General features: G+C 45.7%; 1 protein-coding gene across 6 annotated transcripts in view; it reads right to left on the bottom strand.

Annotated features, from left to right (window-relative positions):
• CSMD2 (CUB and Sushi multiple domains 2) overlaps positions 1–19178 on the bottom strand; it is a 671005-nt gene that overhangs the window by 130823 nt on the left and 521004 nt on the right. For all 6 annotated transcript variants that reach the window (XM_060308114.1, XM_030870139.2, XM_060308126.1 and 3 more), the window contains 3 exons: positions 9712–9906; positions 8582–8698; positions 5639–5752 (listed from right to left, as the gene is read on the bottom strand). In XM_060308114.1, coding sequence (XP_060164097.1) covers positions 5639–5752; positions 8582–8698; positions 9712–9906 — 426 coding nt within the window. The remainder of the gene's footprint in view (positions 1–5638; positions 5753–8581; positions 8699–9711; positions 9907–19178) is intronic.

The raw sequence follows: 19178 nt of genomic DNA, 5'->3' as shown, positions 1-19178 counted from the left end.
AATTAATTATTGTTAAAGGGAGAACAAAACTAAATGCAAATGGAAAAACTTGTTCTTGGGGAAGAAGTCCATAATTATAAAATAATTACTAATAACATTGATAAAGTCCAAATGTATCAGCAAAGCTTGGAAATTAGAGATGGGTCAGGTATGAATGGAAACGTGAAGAAGCAAAAGCAAAACAAAACAAAAAACAAAACCCCAGAACGAACAAAACAAGGTGACAGATAGCAGGCCACATGTTTCACTTATAAGTAAACTTCCTCTTAAAAGAAAAAGACTCTCAAAGAAAATGAGAAAAGATAAATCAGGCAAACACAGATACAAAATTGTTAGAAACACAGGGAGACAACAAAATATCACAATTGTGCTGGCAGACACTTTCACACAACATTCTCACTGATACATAAATAGAAAAACAAAATGAAGACTGTTGAGTTGTGGTCTTCAAGCTTTTCTTTTTCTCCCCCAGCCCAGCCTCAGGGACAGGGACACAGTTCACTCCCATCAGCACCAAAGGCTCATCATCAGTGTTTCTCTATATGAGGAATAAGAGATGATCTGAGGATATTGATATTAATGTATATAGGTCCTGTACTTCTACTTCTCTATCATCTATCTATCTATCTATCTATCTATCTATCTATCTGTCTATCCATCTATCCACCCATCCACCCACCTATCAGTCATCTATCTCTATCCCTATTTGTTTCTATTTCTATTGGTCGTTTACATTTCTATCTATCCCTATACCTATATCCATATTTATATCTACAGGTCCTAAGTGTATACCTATCTCTCTACCTGTACCTATGCTTATACTTCTATATCTATGGATATACTTATATCTATCTATCTATCAAGAGATTTTGAAAAAGCACCTTACCCTCCAAAATCCTGATTTACACTCTTGGATGAGTGTGTATGTGTGGGGTGTTCCATTTCATTGAGAACCACTGATATAATGGGTTTGAATAATAAAAATGAGTAAGCCTTGGACTTCCCTGGTGGCACAGTGGTTGAGAGTCTGCCTGCCGATGCAGGGGACACGGGTTCGTGCCCCGGTCCGGGAAGATCCCACATGCCGCGGAGCGGCTGGGCCCGTGAGCCATGGCCGCTGAGCCTGCACGTCCGGAGCCTGTGCTCCGCAACGGGAGAGGCCACAACAGTGAGAGACCCGCATACCGCAAAAAAAAAAAAAAAAAAAATATGAGTAAGCCTTATCTAATGGCTATTACAAAGCTTACTGAATCCTAACAGTAAATCTAGGAGGTAGAAGTTTTACTTTTTGCACTTTGCACATGAGGAAACTGAAGCTCGGAGTGGCCAAGGATTGTGACGGCAAGCACCTAGCATGCAAGTTGGAGAGATGAGATTAGAGACCAGGCAGTGTGACCACAGGGCCTGTGCTCACCCCCTACTCTCTACATGGACTCTCTACGCACAGAGAACACACATTCTTCTCAGATAATTAAGGAATTTAAAAAAATGTCCTTGGCTACTGAGCGGACCTCACTGAATCTCCAAAGTAGAAATGGTACAGGCTGCATTCTCTAACTACCTGGCAATAAAAATAGAGATTAACACAAATGTTTAAATGTAACAGGAACAAAATCCAGGTTCTTGGGGAAAACGAAGAGACATCCTTAAACAACTCTTGGGCAGAAAGAGTAAATCATGATCATGGATTATTTAGAAAGTAATGATGATGAAAATAGTACATATCAAAATTTATGGCATGAAGCCAAAACTATGCTTAGAGGTGAATATATATATGCTGTAAACATGCTTCTTTATTACACAGAGAAAATAAACAAAACTCTCATATTCAAAAAGTTACAACAAGAAGAATAAAATAATCTGAAAAAAAGGAGAGACGTTATGAAACAAAAGCAGGGTTCAGTTAATTATAAAACAATAACAAAGTCTACAGAAGAATTGATAAGTTGAATATAAAACAGAATGAAGCCAACAAAATGAAACAAACTAAACAATATAAAACCTCTGGTCCAGCTGAGAAGGGCAACTATGAATATACCATTCAGTCTGTGGAGCTTGTTATTATTTTCTAATTAATTAACCTCTGCTTTTGTTTCATGACATCTCTCCTCCTATTTTTCTTCAGATTATTTTGTTCTTCTTGTGTATAACCACTAATACAAAAGAGATTAAACATCATCATAGGATATTATGTAAGCGATGGTATTACATTTAAAATAAACACAAAATAGATTTTTTTACTGACATATAAAATATTAACATTGATGTTAAGGTAATATACCTGACTAGACCAATAACCATGGAAGAAAGTAAAAGAAAAACTACTGAAAAGAGATAAAATAATGAGACAAATTTATTTTCAGATGATATTGCTTCTTGCCTAGAGGACCCAGGAGAATCAGTTGGCAGTGTTAGCATTATTATGGAGGATTCAATGACTTTACAAGATGAATATATCCCAAATAGCAGTCTTCTAATATACTAGCAAAGACCACTTAGAAAATATAATGGTGGGGCCGGCAGGTGATGCCGGGGGCAGACTCATTTACAGTAGCAGCAACAAAAATTCCACAAAATATCTAGAAATAAAGTTAACAGAAAATGGATACTGCCTAAATGAAAATTATAGCACCTTTCCAAAGGTGTTTTTTGTTTGTTTCTTTCAAAAGATAATAGAGAGACATACCATATTCCTAATGGGAAATAGAGTTACTATTATAAACATGTGAGTTCTCCCCCAATTAATCTATAAGTTTAATGGAATTCCAATGAAGATTCCAATGCAATTTTTTTTAACTTGATATAATATTTCTAAAAGTTATTTGGAAGCAAAATTAAGCAAGAATAATCAATAAAAAATTCAAAATCAAGAATGACAATGGGGGGCTTCCCTGGTGGCACAGTGGTTGAGAGTCTGCCTGCTGATGCAGGGGACACGGGTTCGTGCCCCAGTCCGGGAAGATCCCACATGCCGCGGAGAGGCTGGGCCCGTGAGCCATGGCCGCTGAGCCTGTGTGTCCGGAGTCTGTGCTCTGCGGCGGGAGAGCCCACAACAGTGAGAGGCCCGTGTACCGCAAAAAAAAAAAAAAAAAAAAAAAAAGAATGGCAATGGGGACTTACAGAACCATATATTTAAAATTATTATAGTGTTAAACATTATTATAATGTTACACTAGTTAAAGCTTTTTGATACTGATACAAGAATAAACAGAGGAGTCTAGAAACATACCTTTAACTTTATAAAAACTTAATATATGTGAATCTGGCAATTTGAAAATTTCATTAGAACAACTGATTAACTAAATTTGCAAGATGTTGGTTAGGTGTTCCCTAGTTCAAATAATAAATCAAAATAAATTCCAAAGGTATTAAAAGAAAAAATGAAACTAAAAAAGAAGTAAAGGAAAACCCAGAGGAGTATTTATTTAGTCAGCAGAAAAGTAGAGGAGAAAACTATAGCAGAAAACATTGATAGATTTAATATCATGGGAAACTTAGATTTTCTGACATTAAAACATGACCTGAAGAAAATTAAATGGCAAATGACAAACTATAGGGGAAGGTTTTTCATAGCATATACTATAGATAAGAGGTTTTTATGGCATGTAATATATATAGCTTCTAATAATATGGAGCTCTACTAAATATATACAAAAATAATTTACAAGTAAATTCACAAATAAAAAATTCATGGGCCAATAATTACATTATACAAGGTTAACCTAAGTTGTAATAAAAAAAGGCAAATTAAAAAATGAGATACTGTTTTCACTTTTCAAACTGATGATGTTTTTGTTTTCTAAATTACCTAGTTTTTGGGAGAATAAAACATGCCCTCTTTCTTTTTAAAAAATATCTTTATTGGAGTATAACTGCTTTACAATATTGTGTTAGTTTCTGCTGTACAACAAAGTGAATCAGCTATATGTATACATATACCCCCATATCCCCTCCCTCTTGAGCCTCCCTCCCACCCTCCCTATCCCACCCCTCTAGGTGGTCACAAAGCATGGAGCTGATCTCCCTGTGCTATACAGCAGCTTCCCACTAGACATCCATTTTACATTTGGTAGTGTATATATGTCAGTGGCACTCTCTCACTTTGTCCCAGCTTCCCCTTCCCCTACTGTGTCCTCAAGTCTGTTCTCTGTGTCTGTGTCTTTATTCCTGCCCTCCCGCTAGGTTCATCAGTATGGGTTTTTTAGATTCCATATATGTGCGTTAGCATAAGGTACTTGTTTTTCTCTTTCTGACTTACTTCACCGTGTATGACAGACTCTAGGTCCATCCACCTCATTACAAGTAACTCAGTTTCGTTCCTTTTTATGGCCAAGTAATATTCCATTGTATATATGTGCCACATCTTCTTTATCCATTCATCTGTCAATGGACATTTAGGTTGCTTCCATGTCCTGGCTATGGTAAATAGTGCTGCAATGAATACTGCGGTACATGTATCTTTTTGAATTATGGTTTTCTTAGGGTACATGCCCAGTAGTGGGATTGCTGGGTCATATGGTAGTTTTATTTTTAGTTTTTTAAGGAACCTCCAAACTATTCTCCATAGTGGCTGTATCAATTTACATTCCCACCAACAGTGCAAGAGGGTTCCCTTTTCTCCACACCCTCTCCAGCATTTATTGTTTCTAGATTTTTTGATAATGGCCATTCTGACTGGTGTGAGGTGATACCTCATTGTGGTTTTGATTTGCATTTCTCTAATGATTAGTGATGTTGAGCATCTTTTCATGTGTTTGCTGGCAATCTGTATGTCTCCTTTGGAGAAATGTCTGTTTAGGTCTTCTGCCCATTTTTGGATTGGGTTGTTTGTTCTTTTGTTATTGAGCTGCAAAAACATGTCCTCTTATTTGTTGGTGAACAAAATGGTAAGAACTTTCTGGAGCGATATTTGACAATCATTATAAAAAGCCTTAAAGATCACACATTTCCTTTAACTTAGCAATTCTACTTCTAGATATTCTAAGGTAATAGAGATGTATACAAAGATATATGTATACTATATTGAATTACTATTCATGAGAGTGAAAAATAAGAAAACAATCTAAATGTTCAATAATAGAGAATTCATTACATAAATTTTAAATAACTATATGATAGACTTTTATGCAGCATTTAAAAATCCTATTACAGAGGAAAATAAAAAAAGAAATGCTCACAATGAACATTTTAATAAAAATATGTATATTGTTGTGTTCAATAGAAAATGTAAAAGATTAAGTCCAAGTAGATATAAAGACTGGAAGGAAATACATTCCACCTTTTCAGTGGTTCTTTCGGGGTGGTTTTTATTTTAATTCTCTACACAATTAATTTGTCTTGCCGCTAAGTTTTCTACAATGAAAGTGCAACATGTTTATCATTAGAAAAACAGGTTGGGTCTCAATATCAACCCACAGGGGAATGCTATACCACTTGGGGGGTGTAGACACAGCTTGGGGTGAGGGTAGGCTCTGAAGCTTCCTTCTATGTGGTGTCATCAGGAGCTGACAGCAGCAGCGTAGGACAAACACAAAGGTGTGGCTCCACCCGTGGCCACGCCCTGCTAACAGGGCCTCCCTCCTCCTTCCCCTCGACGCCCCGCCCACCACCCTCACCGTGCTGGCCCAGCCCTGGGTACCTGTGTGGGAGCCCGAGAGGGAGCCGAGGAGCTGAGAGTGCGGGTTGTGGCCGTCATGCACCTCCACCACGTCGTTGAGGGCCGTGTAGAAGAAGGCAAACTGTCCAAACACCACTGTGGAGGAGACACGGTGCAGAGAGCTCAGGGGCAAGGCTGGGCGGCCGTGCTGGGGGGGAGCCCTGGACAGCTGGAGGAGCAGGGCGACCTCAGAGGAGGTTGTCGGTTCATGGGGCTAACTGATTGCTGAGCCTTTCCACTGGCTGATTAGACACTGGGCACAGGGATGCAGGGACCTGGGAAGGGTCGGGCTGGCATTCTCCACACAGGTCAAGATGACATTGCGGACTGCACGAGCAGCCAGGCTAACCCTAGTCCTTTCTCAAGTTGCAGTGGCAGTAGCTACTCTAGGAAACCGAAGAGCTTTCCGTAAGTTCCCCTGTGTTCCATGTTGACCTCAGGACCCTGTATTTTCCTTCACTTTTTCTTCAAAGATCCAGCCAATGAGGGCATCCCCTGGATACAAGATCCCACACATCTAAGAGGCATGAGGGTGCTGAATAGCAGCCTTCTCCTGAGGAAGGAGCGACTGTCCATGGAACAGGCAAACATCTCTACCTCAGTTCCCTCTGGCAAATCCAAGGACAGAGGCAAAATGACATGTATTGAGCACCTACTCTGTGCTGGGTACCATGCTTGCCATGCACGTCATCTTCTTCAACCCTGACTCTTCCAGATATCTGATCTTATAGACAAAGAAACTGAAGCTCAGAGGTTGAGTTCCCCAAGGCCACTCAACTAGCTCATGGGAGGGGGTTGAAAAACTGGTGGACCATGACCTCGAGGAGTCCCCTTTCAGACAAGACCTAAGGGCCCTGCCCTTTGATGGCTATCACAGGGTCTTTCCTCAACTGTCCCATCTCTGCCAGTCACTGCTGGAGGGGCTGGGGTTACTGACCCTGCGGGGCCATGGGGGGCACAGCTCCATTTCAGACCCTGATACATTCTGCCTGCCCCGGTCTCCCATTTGGCTGGGTGCATCTGAAAGCAAGTACCAGGGTAAGCCCTTCTCATTTTGGCTTAAGCCTTGAGCATGTAGGAAGTCGGATGTGCATGCATGTGCGTGTGTGTGTGCGTGTGTGTTGAGGCTGGGAGGGACTTAGGCCACGGAGTTGACTGCCTGCGGAAAGAAAGCATTTGCAACGATGAGTATAGTAGTGAGTGGAGTGAGAGCTTTTTAGCTCTCAACTCACGGGCAGAGGAGAAGGAGGGAGAGCCTGTTTTGGTGCCTTGAAAATGGGCGCTGAGTGAGGGGTGGTGGCAGGGATATTTCCACACTGTCCCCTACAGAGGTGAACAGGATGGGCAAGGTTCCTGATTTCACACAGTGTGCATTCTAGTGGGAAGAGACAGTCCAAAGTGAAAAAAAAAACCACACTTAAGCAAATAGATAAACAAAATAATTTCAGATAGTGTTAAATTTTAGAGGCAGTGCGAGAAAAGTGATAAGGCAAGGCAGTCCACTTCAGATAGGGGATCAAAGAAAGATCTATGAGGAGAGGGTGTTAAGGCTGAGACACAGGCTGGGGACAAGTATTTCCGACCTGAGGCAGAAATCTGCACCTAAATCCCTGGGCTTAGCATCAGTAAGAAAGGGAAGATGCTTGGGACAGATCACGACGCCTCCTAGAATCAGCTCTCCACATACAGGTTCCAGCTCAGTGAAACTGCCCAGCCTCGGGGCTGGCGGCCTGCAAAGGCGCGAGCTCTTTATTACCGGAGGAATTAAGTACAATATGCAGCCCAGCTATCGAGGACTCGGCTCTGGGTGGCAGGTGGGACTGGACAACCTTTCAGTACTTTTCTAACTGTGATCCTACAGGTCCAAAGCTCCCGCCACATGCATGTGCCGGGGAGCGTGTGCCCACGCACACGAGTGTGCAGGTGCTGGTGTGGGAGTGGTGCCCGACGGCAAGAGCTGTGGGTAAAGATGAGGCTGGGAATTTACAGAGGGCAGAAAACACGTCTCTCTCATCTCTGCAGCTCTGGTTCCCAGCAGAGTGCGAGGTCCCTAGGAGGTGCTTAATAAATGTTTGGTGAATGTTCAGGCCTTGCCCCATGCTCGGTCCATCCTGTCTCTGGGGAAAAGGCAGCCGGTTCTCTGCAGGCTGCCCCATCTCAGATGGTCAGGATATATACACACGGCCTTTACCCCACTAACGCCAACTCTGTTTAGAAATAGTTGTTCCTCTTCCTACAAAGAGGAGATCCAGGGAGAAAGCGGTCTGGCCAGTCACTGATTGCCCGGGTACAACCAGCCTGTGACCCTCAGGAACTTCCTGAATCCTCCAGAGCTGCCAGGGCTCTTACCTGTCCCACTGCTAACCAGGTGACAAGGCTGGCTTCTCTTTGCCGGGGCCTCTTGGAATCTGGAGGTTTCTCTGCCTTTCCAGGGCCCTGACCTGCTGCTCTCTTTTTTTCTTGCTCATCCTACCAATTGCTGCTGGACCAGGCTCCCGCGCACAGACGGAACAGTGGAATGATGGGGCGCCCAGCTCCCTCACCTGTACGTTCAAGTCCAGCTCAGTCCCACTCCTTTCCTTCTTCCTGGCCCTCCGCCACCCTCCCCTGGGTTCCCAGTCGGCCTGGGTCTGCAGCACCTCTCTGCAGACCCGGGCTGGGCTAGGGAGCCCCCGGTGCACCCTGCCTTCCCTCTGTCCCGGCTGGTCCCTCCCTAACCACCCCGCCCTTGGTTCCAGCAGGTCTCACTGGTCCCTTCCTCCCGTGTGTATCAGGAGTGTACTCTACAGCCCACTGCAGAGCAACGGCACGCAGCTGCCCTCTGAGGAAGACTGCTCGGCCCATTGGCACGATACGAGTGGAAACAATTTGGAGTGGAATTGGAAGGCGCTGGAAAACATAAACAAATATACACAAAATCCATACCGTAGTCCTTGGGCACGGTGACAAAATACAGGCAGATCTGTCCACTGGTGTAGTTCTGGGGGTAGTTAGGGGACAAGACCACTCCATCTGAACCCACATACTGTCCCCCACAGGGGGCTGAAAAAGAAATCAGGTAGAGGGCCAGGTGACCTCATGGGCCTCTCATCAGCTGTCCACCCTCCGTCTCTGCTCACTCTCAGCCTGACCTTCTGGCCCTGGTGGGGTTGCTCTGAGGTCTGAAGCCACTAATGTGGAGGAGGGGAATTCTGGGGACATGCCCTGCCCTGCCCCGCCCTGCCCAAAGACATCCATCCCTGGCCTGGCATGTGGCCTGAAACCCCCCACCACCCCCGATGCTATCAAGGGCCCTCCTGGGTGCCGGCCAGTCCTTGTCCTCTAACTAGTGACACTGGTATTGGTCCCTGGAGGCCCAGCCTTGGGGAGCACTTTAGGAACCTCTTCTGCCTACAGGTGGGACCCGGAGATAGTCTGCCACCTCACGGCTGATGTCTGCACCTGGGCACTTAGTGTCTGCACGACTAAGGAGCAGAGGTTTGCCCAGAATAGCCCGCTGGGAGCAGACAGCTCACGCGACCCAGCCATGGTCCCAGTCCCACAAGGGGTGGACCTCAGAGCCAGCCTCTCCCACCTGGGCAAAGGGGCCTCTTTACTTTTCAACTTAGGTGGCCGCCATGCTCCTGAAGTTCTGGCACTCCATCCCATCCCTTTTGTCAAGACCCCATGGCTAACCCAGCTGCCCTTGGAGTTAGCCCACCCTGCTGGTCTTAGTTTTACACATCTGAACTCTCAGTGATTTCCCCTAGGACTGGGAACAATCTCAGGGTCACTTTTAAATTCCCCTCTTCATGGTGTGGGCTGCTGGCATGTCTCGGGCCACCGCTGAGGACGTCTATTGGAGTGGGGGTGAGGACACTATGTGATCTGAGAGACATGACACATTGACGGGGACTGGTACACCTGGGGAATTTCCAGCCCTTCTCATTCATGGCGAACCCAAGGAGCCCTCCTGTGAGGCCCATGTCCTGCCTGCCCCTTCCCCTAGCCTCCAGCCCCTTCTGCCTCTGGCATTCCTTAGTTCCCCCCCCCCCCACAGCCCTGGGCTCCACCACCTGTGCACACTGGCTGGGGATGATTCCACACAGGCTTCCCATCAGGCCCCAGGATGCAGCTCAGGGTGGAGAAGCCCTCCACCTCATAGCCCCCCTGGCAGTAGTAGGTGATGGAGGAGCCCAGCTTCAGGTCGGACCCCACTCGCGTGCCGTTCTTGATGGGACCAGGATCGAAACATGACTCCCGTGGGTTTTCTGGAAAAAACAAACAAACACGTATATACACACACAGACACATATACACAGAGAGCTCATAAGTGGCCTAATCCCAGGGCACAGCACCTATGGGGAGACCCTGACACTTATTAGCCACAGAGCGCATGGGGATTTGGGGCCGATGAGTGTATTCTCTTCAGGTCTGGAAACGTCTCTAAATTTGGTTACAGACTAGGGCTGGAGAATGAAATAATGCCATTTGCAGCACCATGGGTGGACTTAGAGATTTTCATACTAAGTGAAGTAAGTCAAAGACAAATATTGTATGATATTACTTACATGTGGGATCTTAAAAATTATACAAATGAGCTTATTTACAAAACAGAAACAGAGTCACAGACTTTGAAAACAAACTTATGGTTACCAAATGGGAAGGGTTCGGGGTGGGGGGATAAATTAGGAGTTTGGGATTAACAGATACACACTATTACATGTGAAATAGATCATCTACAAGGACCTGCTGTATAGCACAGGGAACTCTACTCAATACTCTGTAATAATCTATATGGGAAAAGAATCTGAAAAAGAATGGATATATGTATAACTGAATCACTTTGCTGTACACCTGAAGCTAACACAACATTGTAGATCAACTCTACTCCAATACAAAATAAAAATTAAATTAAAAATTTAAAAAAAAAAAGAAAGAAACTAGGGCTGGAAGTCATTTTGGAGAGTGCAATCTCCCTTCTTCTCCCCACATTCTTGCCCTGATGCACAAAGGAGGGAGTTGCGGCTACGCCTTTGAGGCTGTCCCTCAACTCTGATTCACTCCTCCCGCCGGGGAGGCATGTGCTGCTCTGACCGGTGGGAGATGACAGTCCTAGGATCGTGTCTCAGTAGTGACGGGTCCCTGTGGTGAAGGTCAGGGCTTAGGCACAGTCCACCTTTGCTCAGCTTTGATCTTGCACCCTCAACATGGCGGCCTCCTGGTTTTCCGTCTGTGTGGGACACCCTCAACATGGCGGCCTCCTGGTTTTCCGTCTGTGTGGGACACCCTCAACATGGCGGCCTCCTGGTTTTCCGTCTGTGTGGGACACCCTCAACATGGCGGCCTCCTGGTTTTCCGTCTGTGTGGGACACCCTCAACATGGCGGCCTCCTGGTTTTCCGTCTGTGTGGGACACCCTCAACATGGCGGCCTCCTGGTTTTCCGTCTGTGTGGGACACCCTCAACATGGCGGCCTCCTGGTTTTCCGTCTGTGTGGGAAACCCTCAACATGGTGGCCTCCTGGTTTTCCGTCTGTGTGGGACACCCTCAACATGGCGGCCTCCTGGTTTTCTGTCTGTGTGGGAAGCAGGGACGCTTTGGGAGATGCTTTCTCTTCTCTTTCTTTTGCTGAGAGCGGTGTTGCTGGCTGGGTAGGTAGGTGGAGCTGATATCGGCTTCGCAGGCTGTTACAGCCGTACCTTGCATGCACTTCTGAGTGTATGGGTACTGATATTTAGATTTAGGAGGAAAGTAGGAAACCCCATTTTAGCCTCTGGGATGAGTCCAGATCTCCAATGCAGTTTTCCAGGGCTTTGCATTGGGGTACTGAGCGTTTGCCAGATTATTAAAACAGCAGCATTTTTCCGTTTGACTACTGATGCTTATATGTCTTCCCAATCAGGCATACCATGGCTGCACCTACGCTGCATCCACTCTGTCCCTGGGCACTGGACAACAGTGAACTTGATGCTGCCTGAGCCACTGAGAGTATTAGCTGGGGCTCCAAGTCTCTGGAGAAGGACACTCACTGCACAGCCTCCCTCCCCAGCAGCTGGAAATCCCGGACAGCTCTTGGGAGCCAATGTTCACATCCATCCACTGCTGCCTTTCCTCATCCTCCTTGTTCCCGAACCACTGATGGTCAAGAGGCCTGTCGTCAGGGCTGGGCAGTGTCAGGAGAATGCAACAGAGTATCAGGATACCATCAAAACCCTGGAGGCTACGCTGCGGAAGGGTCTAGAGATGGGGATTCACAAAGAGGTGCCGACAGCCCTTGCAGAAGGAACCAGAAATTCAAAGAGCAGATTTAAGGAGGAAAGACCCAGAACACAAGGGATCAGAGTCCAGAGATGAACAGGTCAGGAGGAATTTTGCTGAGGTCTGTCCTTGTCACCTGGGTACCTTTAAGCTGCATGTATAAGAGGCAGTCATAGCCGTGAGGGTGTTGCTCAGCTGCCGATCAGCCCGTTGACTGATGGGATGGGACTCTGAGTCTGTGATTCCGTCAAGTCTAGACACCTGCATTTGCGCCCTGATGGTGGGATGGCCCTGCTCTTTGCTTTTGCTAGAGCTTATTTAGGATGGAGCAGTCCTGGATACATTACTAAATTTAAACTCAAGTGGGATCCAGAAAATGGCTCCTCACCTAACAGAGGACCCCTCAGTGGTTTCCTCATGTGCCCTGTGATGTATCACCTTGTCCCCCACATCGAATCTGTCCTCCCCCAAAGCTTAGTGGCTCTGGCCAGAATGCAACTGACCATTGGGTGGCCCATTTGTGAATTGCAGAGATACAGGGAAGTGTCACCAGGTCTTCTATTTCATCTGTCTTTTTTATAACTTCAGAGTGGGTCAAATCTTATTTGAAGGTCAGAAAAATTAAGTAACTTGGAACCAAGTTCACATAGCTCATAAGAGGCAGAACAAGCTGTGGCCCTCAATATCCATCCCCCCACTTCATCCTTATAATGGAACCCAGGTTTTTATCCAGAGTATCAAAGCCCCAGCTAAGATAGATACCTTCCAGCCTCCCAGGCAGCTAGATCTGGCCAAAGAGAAGTAAACACAGTCAGGTCAGGTCACTGCCTTCCGTCTCACTTAGAGTAAAAGCCCAAATCCTTACAAGTCTACAAGGCCCTGTACCTTCTGCCCCAGTCCTCCCCTCTATGACCTTGATTCCTACTGTCCCTTTGCTAGCTTTGCTCCAATCACATTGACCTCTGCGTACAGAACATTTCCCCATCCGCACGGCTCCCGTGTTACCTCTTTTAGGACTCAGCTCAATGACCCTTCCTGATCAGCTCTTCACAACTGTGATGTTCCTCTCCCCAACACTCCCCATCACCCTTCTCTGTTTTATTTCTCTGCACTGAGGTCAATATTATCTCATGCATCAGATAGCTACCTTATTTTCTCTATCTCCCTCCATTAGAATGTAGGTTCCACAAAGGCAGTTTTCCAGTCTTGTTCATTGCTGTGGTCCAGTGCCGGGCATATGATTGGCACTCAATAAATATTTCTTAAATGGTTACATGTGGGACTTCTAGAAAGGCTGCTTAAGGGAAGGTGACTCAGGTGAGAGAATGCTCAATGACCGTTCCTTCTTTCCTCCCTTCCTCCTTCCCACAGTTTGGAACTCAGACATGATGGCTGGACCTCCAGCCACCACCTTGGATGCTGAGATAACCCTGGGGATGGGAACCACACAGCAGGGTAGAGCAGAAAGACAAGGGAAGCCTAGGCGGGGCCACTTCGACAGCCCTGGATGACAATACCCAGATTTCTTTTACAGGAAGAAGAATAGACTTCTACCTCATATAAACAACTGTGCTTTTGGGTACCTGGCACACTAGCGTACCCAGCTGGGTATGACTGCCCCGAACTTTACACTGTGTCAGAAAGTCCTTTCCTCCCTTCTCTGTGTGGCAAACTCCTACACTTGTCAGCGCCATCCTCTCCTGAGCCAGTGTTCCGAACGTTGCCTTCTCTCTGGCAGAATTCCATTTCTCTTTTTTTGATTATCTTGGTAGGTTGTCTAAGGGTATTTCTTTCTAGTGGGTCCTGAACTCCTAGAGGACAGAAATCAATCATCTATTCTTCTCATGACCCTGGCAACTAGCACAGAACTTGGCACTAGGGCTCTATCTGGCACATAATAGGGGCTTAATAAATGGATGCTGAGTTGATTGGCTGAACAACTCCAGGCTTAGAAAATCAACAACCACATCAATGATCCGACTACAGATTCTATTCTACCATGGCTCACATGTCAGAGCAAGAAGAGCTCATCATTCCAAGCATCATCACATTAATAATAACGACAAGGCTAATGATAATGATGATAGCCCCTTACACAGGAATATCACTTTGTAATTTTCAAAGCACTTTCCAATCTGTTATCTTATTTGTGTCTCACAATAGCCTTTGAAGCAGGCAGGGCCAGGTATGCTTCTGTTCCGGTTATAGATGAGGAATGTGGTGATCAGAGAGGCTAAATGAGTTTTCCAAGCCATTCAACTATTAAGAGGTAGAATTAAAACCAAAATCAGGTCTTCAGGCTGCCAAACCAGGGCTCAGCTGTGAATGATAAAACTAAATGACTAAAACAGCATGATGATAATAATAAATAAGCCCCAAGCCCTCCAAAATGGGAAAATAAAAAGAACTAGATTCTTTCTGTCCTAATAGATAAGGCCCATTTCCAAACACCGTAACAGCAGAATACTGAAAATAACAACCCAAACAGTAAGGAACTTGTTACAAAGGTTGGATTAGAGCCATCCACTGAAATATAAGCCACCTTTGAAAAGAATAGCAAACGTCTTTGACTACTAATATGGAAAGATGCCCAAGATCTATTGCTGGGCAAAACCCAAGACAAAGCAAAAAAAAAAAAAAAAAAAAAAAAGCCAACCCAGGTTACAGATTAGTATATATGGTGTGATCCCCATTCATATAGAACAGGGATCTGCAAACTACTGTCCACTGACTCGCTGCCTGTTTTTGTAAAGTGTTACTGGAACGCAACCATACCCGTTTGTTTAACGTATCGTCTATGTCTGCTTTAGCATTACAACAGCAGAATTGATAGCAACACAGACCATCTGGTCTGCTAAGCTAAAAATATTTACTCTCTGGTCCTTCACAGAAAAAGTTTGCCAACCTCTGGTATAGAATGTACGTTATTTATATGTATATAAAACATCTGGAATGAGGTAACAAACCATTAATATTGGTACTTCAGGGGATGGTAGTATTGGGAGATGTTAAGTTTTTAGAGCACAGTTTATATGCTTCTGTATTATTTGAATTTTTCCAACAAACATGTGTTACTTTGAAATAAGCATAAATGAAGAGATCTTGAATTTAGAAAGACAGACCATGGGAGGGCTGGGTGGTGGGAGTAGTCATGGCAGGAGCAGATGTGGAAAGCCGGTGGTAATTCCTCGGCCTACAGTGTTACTTCCAAGGGCTTGAAAGAGAAAATAGGTACCTTTTAGTACCTTTCAGTAAAAGTTGACTCATCTTGGCCTCTCCTGAGTTATTTCAGATTCTCTGACACTTGCTTTGAGCTCTTCATCCCTCTGTCTGAAACCCTCCCCACTCTTGCCCTTACACAGGGGACTTCTTCTCAAGCTTTAGGTCTCTGTTCACGTGTTACCTGCTTGGCGAGGCCTTCGCCATTCTGAAGTGGGCTCCCCATTTCTCTTTCTTAGGATAGTTTGCTCTTTCCTAACTTATGCTTCTCGCTTCTTGTTCGTCTCCTTATTTACTGTCTGTTTCCCTCACTCACCTTTACATTCCCCTCGGGTGGGGACCCTGACACTTTTGTTCACCTCTGTGTCCTCTGCATCCAGCACAGGGCATGGCATGAAGTAGGAGCTTAATAAGCATTTGTTGAATGAATGAATGGTTACCAGATACGTGTATGGATGTCCTAGCCTGCCCCTCCCTCCCCAAGAGGAGGCTACAACACCTGCTGCAAGATAAGACTAAAGGTCCCTCCCACCCATCCTATTGGTTTCTCTGGCCTGAAAAAAGACACTAAACTTCCCTGGGACTCATTTTTAATAACTGTGTTCAAAAGACAGGATCCTCCTCCTTCCCTTTGCATCCTTCTAGCAGAGGGTAAAACTACCCAGGAGGCTGCATTCAGATGAGAAGTGTGCCAGAGCATGGTGTAATAGAAATCCACAGTTGACATGACTGCATTCAGAATCATCTCTTAGAAGGCCTGCCCAGAGATGACTAACACAGCACAGCCACCTTCCAGGAGCAATGGAACAGAGACATCTACAAATCCACCCCACCCATCCATCTTTGCCTTGTAATCAGGTGGGCTTCCAACATCCCATTTGTAGTAGAAATGCCTGTCGGTCTAGGATGTGAACTCCATGGAGGCCGGGACTTTGTTTTGTTCCCTGCTCTGTTCTTAGCCCCTATAACAGTGTCTGGCACATAGTAGGTGCTCAATAAATATTATTGAGTGAACAAATGAATCAAAATGCCTGATCTGCCTTTGCCCCTTATGCAAAAGCCTAATCCACCACCTAATCCACCTAATGACACCACTCAGTGGATACCTGACTTAAGCTTGTCAATCTGATGGTCCTTTGGGATTTGGAGTTGCGCTACAAACTGGGAAGTAATTCAAAGCCAAGAGTGAGGCAGCCCTACTGTCCTAGGAGAATGGAGAAGCAATGAAAATTGACCTGCAGAGAAAGGCGAATGTAGCATGTACTCAGAAAGGAGCAGGGAGGAGACGGAGTGGCCCTGGAGATGGAGGAGGGTGATTTCAACCTCCGATTTTCCCATCCTGATTGTAATCCCCTTGGGAGGTCATGCTTCCTGTCCTTGGGCTCTTGTATTCTAAAAATGTATTCCCTTTCGGTGTTAAGTGAGAGTGAGTGTTTATCATCTGTATTGTTAAAATACAGAATGCGCTTTAGCTTAAATCAGTTTGGCTGTTAGTTGTTTTCTTATAATAAAGTCTTCTTTTTGTCTCAACTTGGTTTAAGTGTTTCTGTTTTTCACATTTTTTTATAATAAATTGCTCCTTTTTCTGCTTAAGTTGGTCTGAGTGAGTTTCTTGATATGAACTAAGTGATCCCTCACTAAGATGGGATGAAACTCTTTCTGCTTCCTCCTTGGGAAGCTGGTGGGAAATGGGGAAAGGCTCCTGGTCTGTTCACCTTGGGTCAAAGGAGGAGTTGACCTGGGTCAGAGAGTGGTTTTCACTGGGCTAAGCCCAGCTGAGTCTGGCAACACCTCTCCAAGTCGGTCCTCAAACGCCTCCCAGAGCAGAACCCTTGAAGCCACAGCTCCCAGGAGACCCAGATCCTCAGCGGTAGTGGAACCCTGGATCTCTCTGCCTTTGGACAGAAGATGGCTTCTAGATAGAGGAGGTCAATTCTTCTTTTCCTAAGAATCCACACCTGCCTCAGTGTGCAAGTCCTCCATGGGCTACCATCTCAATCCAGGGTGTTCTATGGACTCGCAGGGAGTACAGTGTCTAAATTCTTTGCCATGGATTGGAGAAGTATACAGGACACACATACACACACATCACGAATATTCATATATTTCCCACACTCATATATATATATATGTATATATATAAATCCCACACTCCCATATATATATATGTGTGTGTGTACAAAACATCATATTCATACTTTATATCTTCAATAAACAGAAAAGAAAATCTACTTCAGTCTACTGGGCTAGCCCCATGAAGAGAGGTTTTCCCTTCCAAACAAGGGCAGAACGAATGAAGTAGCCATCACCCAGGAAAAAAAGGCAATGGAACGGAAGAAGTTGGATCAAAGTATGTGACAAGTACCTACTGGTATGGGGCACGCTGCTAGGTGCTGTGCCTATTGACCAGCCCTCACAACAACCCCTTCCTATGGTGTCACCGTCCCTCTTTGACAGACAAGGAAGGGATGTCAGGGACGTTAAGTAACTTGTTTAAGGCCGCACAGGTGATAAGTGATGGCAGTTTCCCCTATACAGATAATTGAACGTGAATATCGTCTAGGCCTTGGGATCCAGTAGCAGAGTAGACCCATTCCAGGAATCCAGGGATCCTGTGATATGGAAAAGGAGACCACGGGGTAAGACAGGGTGTCCCTGGGCTCCATCAAATGGGCTACCTGACCAGAGGCTAGGGACATAGTAGAGGGATCACCCATGTTAGGAGGTGTGCAATCTGAGAAGGAAGGAAGGAGGGCAGCTCCAGTTCTCAGCAGGTACCTCCCACCCCAAGCAGACACATTTATTTGGCACGTGTACCACAGATCCTCATAAGGTGGTAGAGGGTGCGTGGGGGGTTGTGCCTCTCCCTCCCCTCTCCCCAGTAATTGGCCTCCTTCAGCTGCTTGCCTGGTTCAGATGGCAGCCCGGAAGGCTTTATTCTCTGGAGCTGTGTGTTGGATCTGAGGAGCCCTCTAGAGATGGTCTTGGGCCAACAGCTGAACGTGGAAGGGGCTTCTTTGGGAAAGAGGACCTAGAAGTGTAGCTCTAGCACATGGATTCATGGAGAAGACTTGGGGGAGAGGTGGCCACAGCCAGTTTGCCAGGAACAAGGTGACCAGGGAGGAAGCTGAGGGAGTTTCTGCCCAGTGGCCACTGTAACCAGGGATGATGAAATGCAGTCATCTTGTAAGAGGCTGGAAGTGGTGACATCTGGGGTAAAAGAGATGTAGAAGACCCAGGTGGGACGAGTCAGGTGTGGCTCTGGTCATTGCTAAGGCCTGGCTGGGGTTAAAGGATATCACTTGTGGTGGCTCCAAGTGCCACGTTTGTGCGACTGCTGGCTGTGTTCAGCCACTTGAGTGTGCATTGAATAAAAGACGCAGTTGTGCAAGGTTTAGGCATTGGAAGGATCGGGGGGCAGGAAAATTGAGGGGAGATGAGAGCGTGATTAAAGAGATGAATAATAATAAAACGATGATGATGATACAGCAGTAGGGACGGTGGTGGGCGGAGCAATGGGGTTCCCAGGCTGAGTCTAAGTCATGCCTTCGGATAGAATCCCACAACTCGTGACTGTGTTTGTTCTGACATCAGCGTGTGGAGATTGAGTACAGGAGGTTTATCGAATCGCAGGTGTCTGAGGAAGAGAGGATGGCAAAGTAGCCACTTCCCAGGCCAGCCCCTGAGAAAAGATGACCACAGGCAAAACATTCTCTGACTTGCACACCAAGCATCTTCTAGAACTGTATCTGACACACAGCAAGCGATGGAGAGTGACGAGGATTTCGGTGAGTTGATGGATGTGAACTGCTCAGGACAGTGCTGGCAGCTGGCAGGCGCTAAGTTAACTACCATTATGACTGGGATTGTTTGTGAGCTCGTGTGAGATATTCCCAGGAGTTGCCACAAATATTTAATTAAGGGACACTTTAAAAGGTTGCTGAGGTCCCACATTATGCAAGTGGGGGACATGAGCCGGGAGCTTTTTAATTTTAACTGGTACTGTGACCCCATTTGTACACACAGGCTGATGAGGCCTGGGTGAACCTGGGTTACAGTAGCAA

Source organism: Globicephala melas, chromosome 1 (genome assembly GCF_963455315.2).
Source record: "Globicephala melas chromosome 1, mGloMel1.2, whole genome shotgun sequence".
Taxonomy (NCBI): Eukaryota; Metazoa; Chordata; class Mammalia; order Artiodactyla; family Delphinidae; genus Globicephala; species Globicephala melas.
Note: the sequence above shows the minus strand (reverse complement) of the source record. Positions and strands in the feature narration are given on the sequence as shown.